Genomic DNA, 15,972 nt, shown 5'->3' with positions numbered 1-15,972 from the left:
GTAGCTAGGTAGTAAATCTCATTTTTTAAAGGAACATATATTTATAAGTTTAATGTCAAAATGCATGTAATTTAATATACGCTCCAGTAGAAAGGATAAGGAAAGTCTGGCAAAATCTAGGGAGTGGGTATATGTGTTCATCATACTATTCTCTCTACTTTCATTAGAAATTTTTCATAAGAAAAATTAAAAATAAATTTTAAAGCATCAGGAAAAAAACTGGGCTTAAACTCATACAGGGGTTCAAAGCTTTGGATAAAATAGCACATTGACAAAAAACTATGCAAATTAATCTAAAAGGATAAACCCATAGGACAACTCATATACAGTCACATATGAAGATCTAATAATCAAAAAGTACTACATTATAGGTAAAAACAATCATTTTGAAAATATTATTATTTCATTTATTCTCTTTCTAGTTTTGTTTCATAGCTTGTTGGAAAAACAATCATTTTTTTTTTTTCCTTTTTTGAATCAGAGTCTCACTCTGTTGCCTGGGCTAGAGTGCTGTGGCGTCAGCCTAGCTCACAGCAACCTCAATGTCCTGGGCTCAGGTGATCCTCCTGCCTCAGCCTCCCAAGTAGCTGGGACTACAGGCATGCGCCACCATGCTCGGCTAATTTTTTCTATATATTTTTAGTTGGCCAATTAATTTGTTGCTATTTATAGTAGAGACGGTCTCGCTCTAGCTCAGGCTGGTTTCGAACTCCTGACCTTGAGCGATCCGCTCGCCCCGGCCTCCCAGAGTGCTAGGATTACAGGCGTGAGCCACCGCATCTGGTCAACAATCATTTTTTTAAAAATGAATTTTCCTGGCTAAAAAATACACACTTACTAAAGCAAAGGTAGAGGGGCAAAATTTGGAACACACAGAAAATTTATAACGAAGTAAAGATCACCCATAACTCCACAACCCAGAAGTAACTACAGATGCAGACATTTTGGCATATAAGCATTTTTTTCCTTTACATGTATATATAAACACATATACTTACATAAAAACATACAATTGAGATTACACCGTATGCACTTCTGTATGCTTTTTACTCAACATTGTGTACTGAACTTTTCCCCACATCATTTGAAAGCCTTTAAAAATGGTTATGTAATAATAATCCATTGTTTAGAGCTGCTGATTCTGTCTTAAACCCAATCTTAGAAAAAGCCACAAAAGCAAGATCAACCGATTTGTCAAAATAACACAAAAACCCCGAGGCAAGGGAAGGTGGTTAAATCTGAATATAATGAAGAAACAGCAACCCTAAGCAGAAAAGTATCAGGAGCATGAATGAAAAGAAGGTTAGGAAGTATTTTTTTCTCCCCATTGACCACTGGCAGGTCGAAGAACAGCAGCCAGGTCAGCACAGAGTGGCAACACCACAGTGGCACTTGAGCCTGGCTAGCATAGCAACTTTAACAAAAGAGGCCGGGGGATTGGTTAGAGAATGTCTTTCAGATTTTGAGGTAAGGAAGGATTTTTAAATATAAGACCTCCAAAGCACAAGTCATAAACTGAATCATAATATTAACATCAAAAGTGACAATTTCTATACAAAGAATATTTCACTCTAAGTTAAAAGATAATTAACAGCAGTGTCCTGCTGTGAAAAGACAAACTTTGCCAGTAAATATATAACAAAATAACAATGAGATACCACTTTACAGATATTTTAACAAAAATTAGTATGTTGGGTAATACAAAATATTGGTATGGAAATGAGGATCTTCATGCCCTGCTGGTATCCAAAAAATAGGAAATAGAAAGGGGTTTGGGGATGGAGAAACGAGGCAAACAAACAAGGTCTGGGAAAGCCTCCTGCTAGTGGGGCATTGAGTGAAGAGTAGCATTTTCCAACTCTGCCACTAGGTCTTAAAAGAGGCAATGAAAATTCATGCCATCATAAACATTTATTTAACCTTTTCCATATAAATAGATGTTTAAGTTGAAGACCAGTCATTCATTACTGAAAGTGCTATAGCTAACACGGTTGTATATGTATCTTTGAATTTTTGATTATTTCTTTAGGGCCATGGTGTAAGCCTAGCTCACAGCAACCTCAAACTCCTGGGCTCAAGTGATCCTCCTGCCTCAGCCTCCCGAGTAGCTGGGACTACAGGCATGCGCCACCATGCCCGGCTAATTAATTTGTTTCTATTTTTAGTAGAGATGGGGTCTCGCTCTTGCTCAGGCTGGTTTCGAACTCCTGACCTCCAGTGATCCTCCTGCCTTGGCCTCCCAGAGTGCTAGGATTACAGGCGTGAGCCACCACACCTGGCCCTGATTTCTTAAGAGAAAGATTGAACCAATGAACAATGCCATCAGTAGTAGCATGTGAATCTCAATGTTTTTCTGCCAATAAAGTATTTGCTTTTTCTTAATCTTTGCCATTTTCATCAGGTAAAAATTACACCAGTATTTCATCTGGATTCTAAAAAATTTCTGGTAAGAATGAACTCTCTCCCAATATTTGTTAGCAATCAAGAGAATTCCTATTCAGTTAAGTACTTGTGTTCTCAACCCACTTTCTACCAGTTTTAGCATACATATAGATTTCTATAAACACTTATATTAAGGGTATTAATACTTAGATTCCATTAGATTCATGTATTTTCTCCAAGTTTGCTTTTAAATTTTTATGCTGTTTCTTGACATGTAAGTAAATTCTTTTTTATTTAGTTAAGTCTACTGAACTTTTCTCTGTGATTTTTTTAAATTATTGATTTTATGCTTATAAAATCCTAATTCACCTATATTTTTTTCTGATTTCCTTATGGATTCATCTTTTAAACAAATATTGTGAATAATTTCTTTGAAACTCTGTCAATATGCCCTGACAAAAGAGCTGGTCAGAAGAGCACTTGGGATACTAGCTAAGTTCAACTATAAGATTCCTGAGTAGCAACCTGTTGAGAAAAATATTAATTTTCCTAGTTAACTTATAAACTTAGAATTTGTAACTATTTTTCTTTTGGAATTATTCTGGTTTTTGAAGCTGTGTATATTTTGTATAAACGACAATAAAACTCATTATATAATTCATGCTATATGCTTCCAGCATATGGGGATCAGTCAGTATTACAAACAAAACAAAACAACAGGACTGCCAGGCCCAATTAATGGCCAATTCAGTTTAGGGAGTTGAGTTCAAACTTTATTTACCAAGAATATCCTCACTTATGATAATGAGAGCATACCAGGAATAAAACGACTTAAAAAATCCTAGAGTTAAAATATTTACTTTGGTATTCCCAGTGCCATGCAAATTATGAGGGACTCAAACAAATTTAATGGAACTAGTTAATCAGCTATATACAATAGGTTACAAGTCAGCTATTAGTACTGTATCCTTTAGAAAGAGCCCATAAGTCTTCTTCAAGAGAGATTTTTAGAAGGAAACAAAATTAACATAACCTACTGAGATTACACATACCTGTCCAAATGAAAGGCTGCTACCTCTGCATTGTGTCTATCATAACCGGCATATGGTTCCCCTTCCACCACATAGTCTCGGCTATATCTGCAAAGTGAACCGGGAAGCACAGATGCAGACAAGAGTTACATCAGTACCAGAGATGACAGCTCAAGTAGAACACGAGCTTTAGCAAGCCCGATTCTGCTCCATAGACACCTTCTCTGTCAACCCTGAGAACTGCGGGCTAGCTAGATGGGGAGAAGATGAAGTGGATAAGGAAACCAGAATTCTGTAACTACTCCAGAAATCATTCTAAGAATAAAACATGGAAGATGTTATTTTTACCCTTCAAAGGGCTTTCAATGCAGTTTAAGTACAGGAATAAGGTAGTTTTCTAGAAGGCAAGGACCATGTTTCTTATCACCAGCACAATGTTATTAAGCAAATAGTTGGAGCTTAATAAATGTCTACTAAAGTGTTTATTCAACTGAAGAAATGAAAGAAAACATATAGTTAAAAAAATAAAAAAAATAAAACTTTTGTTTACTAGAATGGCTATGGTATGGCTTATAAATTTACATTTCTTGGGGAAAAATCAATCTGACATACCTCAGTTTTTGTCAATGAGAAGGCAAAGGTGTTTTTGAAAAAAGTTGTTTGAATCATTTTATTCTCTCTTTTCAAGTTTATGATAATGCAGAAGAAATCCTGGACTGGTAGTGAGAGGCAGGTGTGGCTCTGTCATTACCTGACTGGGTAACCTTAAGCAAAACCCTTCTCTTCTCTGGGTCTCAGATTCCTTACCTACAATATTAGGGGCTGGACTGCGAGGTAATTTCTAAGGTTCCTTTCACCTCAAATTGCATTCTGATGATTTTATGTCATTTGCATGACATAACAAAGGATAACGAAAACTGGCATATTTCTTTCTACTAATCATTTAAAAAGATATACAATTTAAACCTGTTAATAGGGGAGAAAAAATACTTAATTCACCTATGGTGTCCACTGGTCACCTGCACTTCCTGAATCAAAAGGAAACCTATTAGGTTTTACAAGGGAACTGTGAAATAGAAATAAATTGAGACTGACGCAAAGAAGAGCAGTTTTACTAAAGACAGTTGGATCCCCGATGCTGAAACAGCTATGGGGAAGTAGAAAACAGTAGTATAAAAGGCAGTGACCTTCTACTTAAATTACCTTAGAATGTAAAGTTAAATCATCTCTACAAATCATATCTTCAAGGCAAAGTGAGGAAGCATGTATGTTAGAAGACAGCCAGCCATCACCACCTGGTTAGACAGCAGTTTCTCCTTAGCATGACCAATATACCCAATCCTTTGTTCCTAGAGCAAAGGATTATTTAGGCTGCCTAGGTTTATATTGGCTACTTCTAAATTAAAAGTCAATTTTTAAATACCACTGAGGCAAAAGATGACACAACTGAAGCACGTTTCTCTCTACTATAGGAATAGGCTGTCCACAAAGCTGGGGGAGCCCTTGAATACTACATTTGTTAGGGCTCCAGGGGAGCCGCGGGAAGACAGATCGGGATGTGCACTGGGTCCCTCGTAGAGCAACAGGAGAGAGCTTTCCCATACACCTAAAGCCTACGTGGCTTTACATGTAAAGCCCTAGAGGGAATCCAGGAACTTTGGTGATGGGCTGGAGAAGGAGAGAGAGAAGGAAAAGGGAAGAGAATAATAATCAAAACAAAAGCACTCCACTGTAATCAGAAGGTCTGAATCACTAGCTCAAGTTTTGACTATGTGAAACACGGAAAGTCAGAATTCCAGATCTCATTTTCCTAACCTGGAAAATGAATACCTGGACTAGCTGATCTCCAGGGTCCCTTTCAGCACTTCCTAAGATCACTCACTCACTTCCACCTGATCATAGGCCCCTGCCTTCTTTTTCCTTTTCTACCATAACTGCAGTTTTTACTTGCAAAAATCAATTTACTTCCAGAATGAATAAAGCTACATTGAAAAAAAAATCACTTTTATAACGTAAGGCAAAATGTATAAATGAAAGTGTCACTGTATTCCTATATATGTCATCTACCTATACTGTACATATCTTCTAAGAAAAGAACACGAATAACCAGGCTTCAGATATGCAGAAACCACAAGTGGCTACTAAGGAAAGGAGCATGTCTTGAGCTAGCAGTAAGGACTTAGATCTCCTCTCAGCAGAGAGTGATCCATCTTAAGTCACTGACAGAGCAGCAAAATTCATACAGTAACTGCCAATAAATCACTCCTTTTGGTGAAGGACATCAGAGTCTGATCAAGGATATTAATTTGCACTTACATCAAGACTAAATAGCCCCTGAGGCCCTGGGGGTCAAAATAGCATTTTTCTGGGTGTTAAGGGACTAGAGTCAATTTCTACAAGCACGTCATCCTACACGCACTCGCCCAGCCTGTGATAGTGCCCAGTGTGGAGCAGCAGAGGCCAGTGTGCGCAGTGTAAGAGGGTTAACACCTATGGCAGGGACCAAGATCCTTGCTGTGTGGGTAAGGACAGTGCCCTGGAGCTGGGAGTGGATGTGGACTGTTGAGAAGATGGCTGGGGAGTTTAACAGAACAAAGAGCAAAGGGAGGATAAGGCTAGGTAGAAAGTGGAGGACCAGACTGTGAGGGGCTTAACCATTAGGCAGTGGAGGCTGGGTTGTCTGGTGGGAAAAAGGAAGCCCCTGCATAGCTTAAAGCTGGGAGTGCAGTGACAATATGGGTATTCTGAGGGAAGGACTGAAGTGGTTTTCAGGATGGTCTGGAAGAGGAAGGTAATAGGAAGGTTGCAGTGGTAGTAAGAGAGATGAGATGAAGCAAGCAGTGACTAAAGTTTATGCATTATCTGTTGCTGCCTCCCCACCCACCAGTGTGGCGTCTCCCTCCTCTATTTACACCGAGTTTGAACACTGCAGGCCTATCTGCAAAGACTCGGTCTGACACTGTGCACTATCAGGAGTATCTGTCTTCTAACACTTTCTGCTGTCCCATCTCCCCACAATTTTCCAGTGCCCAAGTGGTGGGTGTGGAAAGGATCTCCTCTTGTTTAAACACTGAATGTGTGTAACTCTTTTCTTTCTATACAAATCTAATTTTTGTTTTTAGTTTGCCTTTCTCCATCACTCTGCTTATACCATAATTTCTCACACTATAAACTATGAAGTCAAGGATCATACTTCAAAACTAAATCAGTTTTTTATTTATTTTTTTTGGAGACAGAGTCTCACTTTGTTGCCCAGGCTAGAGTGAGTGCAGTGGTGTCAGCCTGGCTCACAGCAACCTCAAACTCCTGGGCTCAAGCAATCCTGCTGCCTCAGCCTCCTGAGTAGCTGGGACTACAGGCATGCGCCACCATGCCTGGCTAATTTTTTCTATATATATTAGTTGGCCAATTGATTTGTTTCTATTTTTATAGTAGAGACGGGGTCTTGCTCTTGCTCAGGTTGGTTTCGAACTCCTGAGCTCAAACGATCCGCCTGCCTCGGCCTCCCAGAGAGTTAGGATTACAGGCATGAGCCACTGCGCCCGGCCAAGAGACAGGGTTTCACTCTGTTAGCCAGGCTGGAGTGCAGGGGTGCAATCATATCTCACTGCAGCCTCGAACTCCTGGGATCAAGTGATCCTCCTGTCTCAGCCTCCCAAGTAGCTGGGACTACAGGCACATACCACAACACCCAGCTTAAATTAGTAATTTTTGATGATGAATACTCCACACCAGGGGTCCTCAAACTTTTTTAACAGGGGGCCAGTTCATTGTCCCTCAGACCGTTGGAGGGCTGGACTATAGTTTTAAAAAAACTATGAACAAATTCCTATGCACACTGTACATATTTTATTTTGAAGTAAAAAAACAAACGGGCAAAAACACCCGCATGTGGCCAGCGGGTCGTGGTTTGAGGGCGCCTGCTCCACACCATCACAGTGGAGGAAGGCAAGCAAACTTAGAGAATTACATGCACACTGCAGAACACAAGCTGCTTATAATTCTGACTGATCTGGGTTCAAATGCCAGCCCCATTGATTAATGTGAGGTGACCTTGTCAAATTAGTTACTTGACAATGAATTGCCCACAAAGGTTAAACTTGATTGAAAGGGTTAAAGGCAATTACAGATACAAAAGTATTTAGTATAATGTCTGGCAAATAGTGTGCATTCAATGTTTAAGGCCTACATAAATATACTTTTTCCGTATTACCAGCTAATCAGATTTTTCTATTCGCCAAAAATCTACTATATATTTTAACTTTCCTAATTTCCACATCATGCATACATCATCATCAATACTTCCCAGTTCCAGACAAACACAGATCCTTTCCATTACTGGGATCCACTCATTCTCTGGCTGCCTTTTATGTACTGATAGTTGGGCAATAAAGGGAGTTGAATTTTAAACATCTTTTCCCCATATTTCTTCTTCCACTCCAGTAAGAAATCCAAAAGTACGTTATAATTCTCTCAAGAGCTCCACTGAGAAATGAAAAAAATGTTTAGTACACAAAAAATTTTAGACATTGCAAACTTTGAGAATATTCACTGGTAACTAACTCCTGGCAAAAGAATATAAATCGCCATCACGTTAACCTATTTCAAATCCATACACTCAAAGAAAAATTTTTTAAAAAATTAACTATATCATAGAATTACCATACAAATTATTTCTGCAGGAAGTCCAAAGGGATCACTAACAATATACATATCATTTAGTTACTGAGGTAACTAAAATGGCTCAGCTCTTTGCTTAAAGCAGATGAAAGAAACCATAAGAGTTACTAAAATGATACACAAAGCAACAGGAACTCTCACTCACTACTGGGGACGCAAAATAGTAAAGTCTATTTGGAAGACAATTTAGCAGTTTCTTATAAAACTAAACATACTCTTACCACACAATCCAGCAATTATTCTTCTGATATCAATCGAAATGAGTTGAAAATTTATGTCTACACAAAAACCTGCATATGGGTTTTTATAGCAGTTTTATTCACAATACCAAAACTTAGAAGCAACCAAGATGTCCTTCAGTAAGTGAGTGCATAAACAAACCATGGTACATCCAAACAATGGAACATTATTCAGGGATAAAAAGAAATGAACTATCAAGCCACAAAAAGATACATAGAGGCCAGGTGCGGTGGCTCACACCTGTAATCCTAGCACTCTGGTGGGGAGGATTGCTTGAGCTCAGGAGTTTGAGATCAGCCAGAGTGAGACTGTGTCACTACTAAAAATAGAAAAATTAGGTGGCCACAGTGGTATGCACCTGTAGTCCCAGCTACTTAGGAGGCTGAACAGAAGGATCACTTGAGCCCAGGAGTTTGAGGTTGCTGTGAGCTAAGATGACACCACTGCACTGTAGCTGGAGCAAAAGAGCAAGACTTTGTCTCAAAAAAAAAAAATTATTTTTTTCAATGTTATGCTGAACTAAAACATGTTCCTATAAATTTCCCCTTCCCAAAGAACCACAGTAACTTAAGTGCTAGAAAAGACTTCAGAGATCTTCTAGTCTATCCCTCTCATTTTACTGAAGAGACTACCATGAGAAGGAGATGAATACTCACATAAATCCCAAGTTACATGAATCAACTAACTAGCACATACAACTTCCAAGATGAAGACTTACCGCTTAGGTTTGAAGACAACTTTCTGCCCTCCTTCAAGAATCAGTAAGGCTTTCAGCTGTGTCCCTTTATAACCTACATCAGCTTTAATGATTTTCTTGGTGGCCATGGCATGCATGATTGCCCCCAGCTCTGGTGTCTCTTCAGGGTACACTTCCCGGGGAACCACCCACTGGGCTGCAATCTCCCAGGGGGACTGCAAGGTGTGATCCAGCTTGGGCGCCAGTTCCACCGGTAAGCCAGTCATCATTCGGTGAAAAGCCCTCTGGTCCTCCCGGTTAGCAGCTGATGTATCTAAGTTGTCAATCAGGAAAACTTTGGTGAAGATAAAGATGACAAGGAGAATTGCTAACAGCACAACTCGCTGCTTTAGCTTCATGTTGACCTCTTTTCCTTCTCTCCGACTCACTCTTTCGCTCACTTATCAAGGAGAGCAAGCTGGTGATGGTTAGCAAGGAGATTCCATGATTATACACACTGGTCCATTTCTTCACTGAAGTGCCTTCCACGATTCCTGCAAGCCCAAGTATAAAGCAAAATTTGATCAGAAAGTCTGTCCTTCTACCACTAAATCTTTTGCATACCTCTAATATATTAGTTACCCTTTTAGGCTTGCTAATCAGAAGCTTGAGAAGGTCCAATAATTTAAAATGAACTGGTCTGGGGAAGGACTTAATAAGTAAGAACTAGGTAGGCTAAAAATTTTAAATATTCCTGTTTTAATTGGTATGCTGAGCCATGTGGCTGGCTATACATGCCTAATAACCAAAACAATGAGAAAAAACCACAACAAAAGCAAACCAGTAAGATATGCACAATTCCTTAACTTTCATTTTTACCTTTCAAAATTCCTAAAGGACTTTTGAATATCCTAAACTACAAGTATTTGGTAACTTTCCAGCTCTTATCCAAATTTTTTGAGACAGAATCTTACTCTGTTGTCTGGGCTAGAGTGCCGTGGCATTGGCCTAGCTCACAGCAATCTCAAACTCCTGGGCTCAAGCGATCCTCCTGCCTCAGCCTCCCAAGTAGCTGGGACTACAGGCATGTGCCATCATGCCTGGCTAATTTATATATATATATATATATATATATATATATATATATATATATATATATATATATATATATATTTAGTTGTGCAGCTAATTTCTTTCTATTTTTTTTAGTAGAGACAGGGTCTCGCTCTTGCTCAAGCTTGTCTCAAACTCTTGAGCTCAAATGATCCACCTGTCTCTGCCTCCCAGAGTGTTAGAATTACAGGCGTGAGCCACTACACCAGGCCCAAATATAAATATTATGACACTTTGTAAGATAGGAACTCTTAAAATGCCAAACAGTACAGAAGAGACTAATAACTTTCTCTGAATCCAAATAACCAGCAATCCTAGACATGTCATGTCTGCTGCTCACATATATAAATACAACACCCAGACATGTATTTCCACTTAATTTCCCTACTAATTATTTTTCAAAATTAAAAATCCCTGTAAACTATGGATAACCAAATCTGGATAAATTAAGTAAAGGAAAAACATGACCCTATATCATCTAACTATTAGTAGAATATGACCAGAAAACTAATGAAACCTGGTACTACAGCAACACTACTAAGTCTGGAATGGTCAGGCACATAACAAGGATATTAATACAACAGACATGAAGAAGTGCTGCTTCCAGTGTGGGGCTGACCACACTCTGGGCAATTCTCAAGCTAAAAGATTCCAAATATGAGATTTTTGCGAGAGTGTTAAGAACACACAATTCAATCTCATTTGCATGCTGAGAGGCTGCTTGCTACTCTGTACGGCATGTGAAGACATGCACAGGCTTGCTCTGCTATGCGCCTACAGACAGCACAGCACTGAGGTAAGACAAGAGCACTCTCCAATTCATTTAACAACTCAAACCATTCATCCAAGAAATAAAATCAATACAAAAGATAGGGCAAATGATTCAGGCTGAGACACTCCCACCCAAACTTGACACTGCTCCCCTAAAAACAGCTGGAAACATTCAAAAGCAGTCTACTAGAGCAACAGTGCATTCAAAGGGCAACACCTTGTGGTACGCCAGCTGACTGAAGTTTTATTCTCTGTGATTAACCACTTCTTTCCTGTTCATTTTCATGAAGAAAGCAGAAAGTCAGAGTCAAATTCAAGTTCTAATTATCCCCAGCCACCAGTTTGTTTCATCATCTCCCAGGGAGTAGATAACACTATTAACTGAAACAAAGGCAAATCAAGTGCATCTAAAACGTAATTGTGATGGTGTCAAGTTTGGTGTGGAACTCAGCAAAACCAGTTCCTGTTGATAACTGATTAACAGCAGTGCTAGGGAGAGCAGATTTCAGAGATTTTTGCTAGTTCTAACAAGACCTAAACCACACAACATTTTCAATTACTTGTCCAACAGTACTACCTCAGGATGCAGTCATGAAAGGCAGCATGGAAATCTAGCTGTGTCAGCAGCAGCGCCCTCAGCACCTCCAGATGTAACTAGCTACAGAGGTGCTGCAATTCTAGCACAAAGGGGTCAGCTTAACAGGCTTTCGCTTTCTACAAAACAGTCTTCAGAACTAAAGTCTTGTTACCCCACAAACTTCTAATAGTGTTGCTCATTCATTTAGAATAAAGAAAATCCTCCCTCATGCTTTACAAACATACCATATCCAAACATTTAGCATAAAAGTCAGGGCCGTGGTTTTTTGCTTCTGTTTTTAATCATCAACACAATAGAACATTCTAGCAGCTACAAAATTCAGTTAAGACAAACAGTCCAATTTCTTCACAATCCACGTTTGTGTGCTTTTAAAGTTTTGAAATCTCATTAGGTTTTGAATAGGCCTCAGAAGAACACATTCATCAATTCAGGTCTGCAAACAATTCACCCACTCAGCTAAGATAAAAATTCATATTAAGGGAATTGAAGGGTTCAACTGTTTCACTATTTACCTCTGTAAATTCTAAGTAAGGCCAGGTTAAAAGAAGAGGCTGAACAAGTCTTCATGTTTGCAATTAGTCACCACATCCTGGAAGAACAAGTACGATATGCCTTACATTTCCACAGCCACCAACTTACTTCAGTGCTCATCACCTTCTGTTGGACCACAGAAAGAACTGATATCTGGGCTTTCAGGTTCTCCAAGCCTGCCTGGATAATACAGCCAAAATCATTTTTTCTAATTACTCAACAACCTCTGATTCTACAAATTCCTTGGCAAGGCATTAAAGCTCTACCCTAAATGGCTTCAAGCTAGGCATCACTCTTGCTGTTCCTCTTCCAATCTTCAACCAAAATGGACCAACTGAACTTGTTCTGGTCCTCCCCTTGTTGCCCGTCATTCCCCACATAGGAACTCCTTCACAATTCCTTTCTCTTACCCTTTTTTCCTATCTCCTCCTGTTTAAAGTCTAATCCTCCTTTCAAGGCCCATCTCCAATACCATTTTGGGTGCCCTCCTCACACTTTACAGATAACTTCTCCCTCCTTTCCACTAGTACTTAACTACATTCTGCCTTGTATAATATCTTCTTGTATATAGTTCTTATTTCCCTTTCAGAATCCTGGCTCCTTAGAATGAACCCCTCACTCCTTTATGTTTGAGAGAGGAGAGGATACCCAAGACAGGGCTTCCATGTCATATTATCTTCCTTTCGTATTTGAGACAAGCAGCATACTATACTTTGCAAACTGGATTTTTACAAAGATTCCCCCGTTTCAGATATTAAGGAAATAAAGGCAAGTTTGCAGGGTATATTCCAACTATTCATGAAAACCTCACTCGTGTTCCCTGAGGAGCGTGCCTGCACTATTTTATGCCCTCAGCTCCTCCTATAAATGCTTCAAACAGTGTAACGACATCCAGTTATATTATGGTCATTTATTTTAATGTTTCTGTTATGTAGAACAGAACCCACCTCAAAGAACAAATACACTCAAGGCAGTAACATAACTGAAAAAATGGTAACTATAAAAAAGACAATGCAAATGGTATATTTGTAAATAGTTTTCATACTAACAGCTGGCATAAACCGCCAGACTGGAGTTCTGGAAAGTACACCTTTATATGGAATTTTTCTACTTTGAATTCTGGTTTCATTCTGCTCCATCAGTTATGTGGGGCTTGCTATGGAGACTCATTTACATTCATTCTTCACACACACACCCCACTCTACTTATTTGATAAATATATTATAAAGGCAAACTTATGACTATAAAGTTGTTTTGGGAGAAGAGACACAGATTCCACAGAAAAAAAGTATTAGTGTAAAGTCCTCTGTTCAAGAATCTGGCTGATGTTTGAGGAACATATACAGAAAAGCATGTTGGTGCAGAAGTCTATAAATCATGTGACAAAATTCAATGCATGTGACTGCTGAAGATCATGAGAACAGGCGGCCTCAATACTTACTATCTTACTAGGGGTCCTACAAGCCACAAGTGAGGTTCCAAGCTCATTAATTGCAGTGTGCCCTTGAATCTCCCTGATGGACAAGTTCACACTAGTACTTCTGAGGTGATAAGAGAAGAAATCCCAACCTTTCCTCATAGCAACTAAAAGTGAGAGTTTCAGTAAAAGCAAACAAAAGTTTCACGTTTTGTGTTTCTAATTCAATGGCCAAATCAGGTTCTTAGTATATAAGTGGAATATAACAGGAGTTGTGAACATAAGGACCACAAAGAAAATTTTTGATATCAACATTTCATGTAGAGGACTAGTAACAAAGGAAATTTAAGGCAAAGGAAGTGGAATTTATTAAATAACTGGTATAGAATTATACCTATGCACCCAATCTCCCTGCCCTTGATCCTAAATAGGCATTACAAGGACCCTTTTGCAAAATTCTTCTTTGGTAACTGTTGGTTTCAGCAAAACTCAGAAGATTTGGTGAGCGTAAGTAGAGGGAAGATTTTAATTTTAATTTTTTTTTGTTGACTGTCTACAAAGATAGACACCAAGAATTCCTTCCATCTAGAGGTGGAGTCTATTTTTCCTCCCCTGAATCTGGGCTGGCTTTGTTACTTGCTTTCACCAATAGAACACCATGGAAAGACTGTGTCCTGGTTCTGGGCCTAGGCCTTCAGAGACCTGGCAGCTTCCACTTTCACTTTTTAGGGATCTAGCCACCATGTAAAGAAGCTCAGGCCAGACTACCAAATGACAAATGATCTACATGGAGAGAGAGGCCCAGCCAGCCCTTAGCTATTCTGGGCACCCCAGCTGAAGCACCAGACAGGAGTGATGCTATCAAGGACTTTCCAGTCCTAAATGAGGGCCCAGGTGAATAAAGCCACATGTGTGACCCCAGCCTACACCACTTGGACACTAACCTGTGAGACCAGCTGACCTACATAATTATAAGAAATAACAAATCAGTCCCTTAAGCCACTGTATTTTTGGGTACTTAGTAAAACCCAACATTTTCACATCTATTCTACCCCTACTAACTCTTTGGGGGATATTAAAAATATCAGGAGAGGCCAGGCGATATGGCTCATACCTGTAATCCTAGCACTCTGGGAGGCCGAGGTGGGCGGATGGCTCGAGGTCAGGAGTTCGAAACCAGCCTGAGCAAGACCGAGACCCTGTCTCTACTATAAATAGAAACAAATTAATTGGCCAACTAAAACATATATATAAAAAATTAGCCAGGCATGGTGGCACATGCCTGTAGTCCCAGCTACTTGGGAGGCTGAGGCAGCAGGATTGCTTGAGCCCAGGAGTTTGAGGTTGCTGTGAGCTAGGCTGACGCCACGGCACTCACTCTAGCCTGGGCAACAAAGTGAGACCCTGTCTCAAAAATAAATAAATAAATAAAAATATCAGGACATAGGAAAATAAGTCATGTGACTAAATGCAATTCTTTCAGGGAGGAGGGAAACAATAAATCACAATGAAGTGTAAACAAAGATTAGATTTATAAATTGTTAGATCTTATTTATAAATGATTACTAAAAATCCACTGGCATACTTTATAGCCCTTTTTAGATATATGCTATGTAGAGCAATCAGGGCTAACCTCACACATTCACACAACTACACATACCCAGTTTATAAAGCCTAACCTTTATACTTCAGCCAAAGCATAAACAATAGCAAAAATCACATGCTTTTTTTTTTTTTGAGGCTAAGTCTCACTCTGTCACCCAGGCTGGAGTGCAGTGGTGTGTGAGCATAGCTCACTGTAACCTTGACTCCTGGACTCAAGTGATCCTGAGTAGCTAGGACTATGGGCACCTGCCACCATACCTAATTTTTTTTTTGTTTGTTTGTTTTGTTTTGTTTTTTTTTTTGAGACAGAGTCTCACTTTGTTGCCCAGGCTAGAGTGAGTGCCATGGCGTCAGCCTAGCTCACAGCAACCTCAAACTCCTGGCTCAAGCAATCCTCCTGCCTCAGCCTCCCAAGTAGCTGGGACTACAGGCATTCGCCACCATGCCCGGCTAATTTTTTTTTTTATATATGTTAGTTGGCCAATTAATTTCTTTCTATTTATAGTAGAGACGGGGTCTCGCTCTTGCTCAGGCTGGTTTCGAACTCCTGACCTCGAGCAATCCGCCCGCCTCGGCCTCCCAGAGAGCTAGGATTACAGGCGTGAGCCACCGCGCCCGGCCACCATACCTAATTTTTAAAACAAATTTTGTGGAAATGGGGATCTCACTATGTTGCCCAGGATGGTCCTGAACTTCTGGCCTCAAGCAATCCCCCCGCCTTAGCCTCCCAAAGTGCTGGGATCACAGACGTAAGCCATCTCATCTGGCCAAATACCAGATTATTTAGTGCACACACACAAAAAAATTTAGACATACATACACTTCAACTTGGGCTAAGTCTGATATACTGCCCTTTTGTTTTTTAACTGGTAGTGACTTTAGAGCACTGTGCACATTACTCTTAGCTGTTATGAATTCATATCCCCTG

General features: G+C 39.6%; 1 protein-coding gene across 3 annotated transcripts in view; it reads right to left on the bottom strand.

Moving 5' to 3' along the window:
• Positions 1-15,972, bottom strand: part of FAM20B (FAM20B glycosaminoglycan xylosylkinase) — a 38,322-nt gene that overhangs the window by 13,704 nt on the left and 8,646 nt on the right. Inside the window, exons 1-3 of one of the 3 annotated variants that reach the window (XM_076000412.1) lie at positions 12,004-12,975; positions 9,052-9,563; positions 3,435-3,521 (exon numbers count right to left, since the gene is read on the bottom strand). In XM_076000412.1, the coding sequence (XP_075856527.1) occupies positions 3,435-3,521; positions 9,052-9,428 (464 nt within the window). In that variant the 5' untranslated portion in view covers positions 9,429-9,563; positions 12,004-12,975. Of the gene's footprint in view, positions 1-3,434; positions 3,522-9,051; positions 9,564-12,003; positions 12,976-15,972 lie in introns of those variants that run through there. The other 2 variants (XM_076000411.1, XM_076000413.1) reach the window with 2 other exon arrangements.

This window comes from Microcebus murinus, chromosome 2, assembly GCF_040939455.1.
Source record: "Microcebus murinus isolate Inina chromosome 2, M.murinus_Inina_mat1.0, whole genome shotgun sequence".
NCBI classification, from domain to species: domain Eukaryota; kingdom Metazoa; phylum Chordata; class Mammalia; order Primates; family Cheirogaleidae; genus Microcebus; species Microcebus murinus.
Note: the sequence above shows the minus strand (reverse complement) of the source record. Positions and strands in the feature narration are given on the sequence as shown.